Below are 5741 nucleotides of genomic sequence, written 5' to 3' on the forward strand. Positions count from 1 at the left end.
TCATTATTATTATTATTATTATTATTATTATTATTATTACTATTACTATTACTATTATTATTGTTATTATTATTATTATTATTATTATTGTTATTATTATTATTATTATTATCATCTACAGTATTTTTTTTAAATTTTTTATTTATTTATTTAAAAATTAAAACATCAACCTGTTTGCTAGATGGGAAGGGGCGCGACTCGCATTTCACCTTATGGTGAGTACCCATTTCACTGCTCTGTTTTAGGTTTCAGGTTTTCCAGACTGCGTTTGAAAGTTCTGAGTGATTCACTGTCGACAACATGCTGGGGAAGACTATTCAAGAGATGGATGCTGTCCAGGAAGAAGGATTTAAGGTAAATTTGAGTTCTTGCAAATGGTACCAGGAACTTGCAGTAATAACCACGCAAGTTTACACCTGATGGAGTCAGGCACGTGCGGGATACATTGACGAGACCATTTACTATGCGTTACATCATGTTAACTATAGTCTGGGCCCTCCTTTCTTGAAGTGGGGACCATTGAAGATCGTTTAGCATTGATATTACGCTGCTTGTTCGACGATAATCACCACAGACGAATCGGGAATACTAAGAACAGGACAGGAACAAAGACCACTGCCTTGGGGTATTCCGATTTCAATATTCATTTTTCTTGATTTTTTGTCTCCATATTTAACTACTTGCTTCCTTTTACTGAGGTAGCTTTTAAAGCATTTGATTTGTCGTAATTTACGGTAAAACATTTTGATATATCCAAAATCAAGTTCCAATAAATTCATGATCATGAGTCAATCCAGTCGGCAATCGCTTTGTGTAAACAGGTATATGTTGGTTGGTCTTTTCTGTGTTGGTCAATTTTATTTATCAAATTGTACTTAATTAAATAATCAGTTAGTTGATTCTGTACTACTCTTTCTAATACTTTTGACACATGTCAAACTACTGATATATAATTGGTCTATACTATTAATCCGTCTTTGTAACCTTTCCCTTTATACACTGGGGTAGTTCTCGCTATCTTCCAATCCTCTGGAATCTCTCAATTCATTAACGACATATTATATATCTAATATAGTGAATCTGATTTTTTATTTATTTACTTATTTAAAACCATATTTTGAGTGGGCGACCCTTACAGAATAAATCTGATGTTCAGAGGTCTATTAAAATACAAAAATACAAAAAGTATGTAAAAATATATAGGCCTACATACAGCAAACATTAAAATACAAAACATAAAAAATAAAATAAGGAAAGAAAGCAAACGAAGGAAAACAGACAAAACAGACAATATAAAAACAAACACACACACACAAACACACACACACAAACTCGAACCCACACAGGAAAAAACCTAAAAAAAAAAGAGGAACATAAATTCTTGTTTAAAATGGGCTGCTTGATGTTGCTTTTAAAGCTGTTGTATGCAAGTATAGTGGTGATGGTAAGTGAGAGAGTATTCTAGAATCATGGAGCTTGGTAACTGAAAGATGACTTGAATGAATGGAGTTTGGGTGTGGAATATTGAGATTACCAGCGGCAACAACGGATCTGGTGCGCATGTGCCTTTGCTGTCTGATATCCAGTTGTAGTACCATATAGTCTTGAGCCAGTCCCCTCAAAGATTTAGGTATAAAGGAGAGACATGCTATTCATAACATTTATTGGTTCAAATAATGAAGCGGATGGTGTTCGAGGTGGTACATTATGTATGACTCGGATTGCACGATTTTGAAATTTCTGTATTTTAACAATAATATCTTTGGTGCGTGGACACTAAACAGAAGTGCAATAATCAATATGAGGTAAAATTAAAGTATTATAAATTAGAAGTGCAGTGTTTTTATTTTAAGAAATGTATGTGCTCAAGAAAGTGCCAAAGTTTTGTAAGCAATGGAGGAGAAATTACGTGAATGTGATTTCCATGTTAGGTTGTTGTCAACAGTGATCCCGAGGTGTTTGTGGATATTGACCTGTAGGAAGGTGTTATCAATAGAAACACATATACATATACGCAGATCGTCTAATGGAGATCTTCCGATCAGTATTAAAACGTAACAGTGCATACGAACATGGTCTAATAAGCAACAATTGAAAGTTATTTTATCATTTGTATATGAGCTATTAACAATTTAATTGTATTTTTGACATTTTCTCTCGTTTGTTTGGGAATACAGTTGTGGTATTGAGAAGATGATTAGAATTTTAAGTTACCGTCGATTGTGGTAAATAAATATAAGCCTACATAATCAATTTGCGAATCGGACCAGTGAAAATCTCATGGCCTTACTTTACGAAAAGGACCTGTCTCAAAAATGGTCGAATGCGTTCCATTTATATAAGATCTATTTCTATTATTAAAAAAAAAAAAGTCAATTTTACGGATCTAACTGGCTATCATACCTGTGCGGATGTTCTCCCCCACCCCCTAAATTGTATTAATAAAAATAACTGTTGTATTAATATCGTTGAGATGAATTATCGGTAAAACGTTTAAGGTATGAGAGTGCAAATTCCGGGCACCTAGAAATACATACTCTCAAAATGTTCACACCTCAGCCCCAGCCATAGTGGGGCTGAAGGGGAACTGTCACCTCTCACGCACCCCCTACCGCCAAATCCTGCATCCACCCCAGTATAGGTAAAATATTTAGAAAATAATTGTTTTACCTTATACCAATGATTTCGTATTTCAGTAAGGATAGACAACTTGTAACATCTGTTTTCATTTTTAACCACTCAAGTGAGTTAATAAAGCAATCTTGAAGTAATATGAAAATGACCTATCAGCAACAATAAAATGAATCAACAGGAACATCAGTATTATGCTGTAAATTTAATTAGGTATAATATTATCTGATTGGTTCTCCTGTTGATTTATATATAGGCATATATTTATATAGTAAAGTGTCTCTGTGAGTGGAGCAAAGAAGGTTGTATTGCTTATCCGTCCAAGGTGCAGAGTCGTAAAAATTGATAAATAAAATAACAAAGTCATCATCACCAAATAAACAATGAAAATTAAGTTCAGATTTAATAAAAACGCAAAGGGGTCCTCTGCAGTTACATGTATAATGTTCGAGCTGAAATCTTAAATCATTGATCAAAATGGTTGTAATTAAAAAGCAAACCACTGTATAGGCTCAATGATGAGGCGGAGGACCGAAGTGAATTCTTAATTTATCTTTAAGGACCACATGCAAAATGTGAAAATTTGTCGTTTCAAGTGTGTTTGTTGTATAAATACTTTGTGCTCAGTTTATTGTTACTTTTTACAGACGACTTTTTCTTCAAAAGGGCTTTAAACTACAAAGGCGCATCGTACACGACGATTGACCCGTATAGCAGTCCACCCCTGTTGGCCTAACTTTACAGAAGGGTTCTGTCTAACCATGGACCTAAAAATAAGTCTAACAAATGGTCGGCTGTGTTCCTTTCAGATGCAATGAACATGATACATCTTCATATCTATTTCTATTATTATTCAATAACGTAATAAAGGCAAATACATTTTACTTACCTAACTAGCTATTATAGGTAAATACAACTTAGAGGATAACAGTTTTACGACGAGACATGGGGCATAAAGCCAAAAGACGCGTTGGAATGCATCCGAAATATGACAATATCGAAGAAAATAATGGCAAATCGCAAATAAAATGAACTTTTCAAGTTTTGAAATTGATAAACTCAATGTATTAAGTGATTTTGAAACCACACTGTATTTTTTAACAGACCGCATCATCATTAAATAGCGAAATGTTGAAAACAATTTCCCAAACATTGTTTTTTTTAAATATTTATTAAAAATGATACATAAAAATCGTAAAATGTACAATGATTTGGGAATTGACAAAACATTTCTAACATACAATAATCGTAAGATAATTAGAATATTACAATTGGTCAGGATTTTGTGTTTCTTTCAGGTCATTCCATTCATAAAGAAGAAGTCAAACACTCATCTTTGTGCAATTTTCTCTATGATTCAACACACACTGATAAGGCATTTGGCGTCAGTTTGGCATATTGTTCCATATTTTCTCCAGGAATTAGAGTTTCTCCTTGAATTCTCCAGGATATTTAACAAAGATGTCTTATATAAATTAAAATCGTATAAATAAAAATATTCGGCAATTGTCGTTATTTTAATTGTATTACAGTACATTTAAAATATTCCAGAGCATATTTATTTATTTATTGAACATCTTTATACAGGATAACATATCTGGAATGTGTTTAATAGCCTGTTACAATGGTCCTGTTTTGTGATACAAAATTATGAGTATAGAAATCAACAAGTTGCATAATATTAAAATTGAAAATAGACTTAATTTCAAATGATTATAAATAAAAATCTTAATCTAAAAGATAAAATCACAAGATAAGGTAATAAAATTAAAGATATAAGCTATTTTCCAAAATTAAAACACTAAAATTAAGTACAGTAGTTAATGTTAAAAGGTGAGTCAAATAGTGATGAAGTTAGGCCTATCATAAAATTGATAAAACTAAATGCAAGTATTTTAAGTGGTATTTTAATTTAGATTGTATTAATTATATTTTTATAGTTTGGAGTTAGGTGGTCTACACTCCATCTGTAAAAGTACTTCCTTCGCCCCCCCCCCCTCTCTTTGGAATTCCTGGACTCACCACTGTATTTGGAAAATGTAGTGTGAAAATGAACTTTAATTGCATTCCTTAAAAGTAATTACATACAACTATATAGACGCCAGAGATTCCGGGGGATCCACACTCGGCCCTCACCCGGGGCCCTTACCGGGGGGGGGGGGACAGTCGACGTGTGGGGAGTGGCGCGATAGTTGCGTAAGAATTTGTATAGTTCTTTTTTCCATGATTTACCTTCCACTTGGGCGCATTTGCACACCTTGCCAATTGTTTTCATGAATCGCTCCGCACATCCATTGGCCTCTGGCCAACATGGAGTTATTCTTTGGTGTTTACCTAGACCACGCGCAAAAGCTTTAAATTCGTCTCCATTGAATGGTGGGCCGTTATCAGTTTTGAACTTGTCCGGTATTCTCGCGATGAAAATAGTTTATCTAATACCGGAATGACAGTCTTTGCTGCAAGTGACCTAATTATTTCGACCTCCGGAAATCTGGAGTACTCATCTATGACTACAAGAAGGTGTTCCCCGGATGGCAATGGGCCATAAAAATCAGCCGCTAAGTGAGACCACTTTGAATCCGGCAATTGTGTCATTTTCAACGGTTCAGGCGGTTTTGCATCATATGTGCTAAGGCACGGAATACAAGAATCACACAAGCTTGCTACCATACTGTCAATATTCGGAAACCAAACCTTTTCTCGGAGTAGCGTTTTTGTCTTTACCTGGCCTTGGTGACCTTCATGCGCGAGATTAATGACACGAGTTCTTAATTCATTAGGTATTATTACCTTAGTTCCTTTCAAGATTAGTCCGTTATTAGATACTGTTAACTCGGTTGCAATTTTACGGAATGCCAACATTTCATCAATATTTACCGTTTTTGATCTTGCAAATTTTACTTTGATTAAGTGCCACTGCTGTGATTAACTCTATAAGATACTGCAATGTGGCATCCTCTTTGGTTGCTGGTTTCAATTCATCTAATGTCACCGCTTTAGGAATACTGTAGGTCTCTATGAAATTTATATATTCTTCAGAGACAAGATCTTCGCGAGAGCTGGTTTCTATGGATACCGGGTGACGCGATAGATAATCCGCAGGATTATCT

General features: G+C 34.4%; 1 protein-coding gene across 1 annotated transcript in view; it reads right to left on the reverse strand.

Moving 5' to 3' along the window:
• Window positions 1-5493, reverse strand: part of LOC117108626 (pirin-like) — a 28823-nt gene extending 23330 nt beyond the window's left edge. The window contains exon 1 of the mRNA XM_033250718.1: window positions 5071-5493. Within this exon, the coding sequence (XP_033106609.1) occupies window positions 5071-5493 (423 nt within the window). The remainder of the gene's footprint in view (window positions 1-5070) is intronic.
• Window positions 5494-5741: the final 248 nt, after the last annotated feature.

The sequence above is a fragment of the Anneissia japonica genome, unplaced genomic scaffold (genome assembly GCF_011630105.1).
Source record: "Anneissia japonica isolate Jap-2015-1 unplaced genomic scaffold, ASM1163010v1 scaffold26_len2425191_cov177, whole genome shotgun sequence".
Classification (NCBI taxonomy): domain Eukaryota; kingdom Metazoa; phylum Echinodermata; class Crinoidea; order Comatulida; family Comatulidae; genus Anneissia; species Anneissia japonica.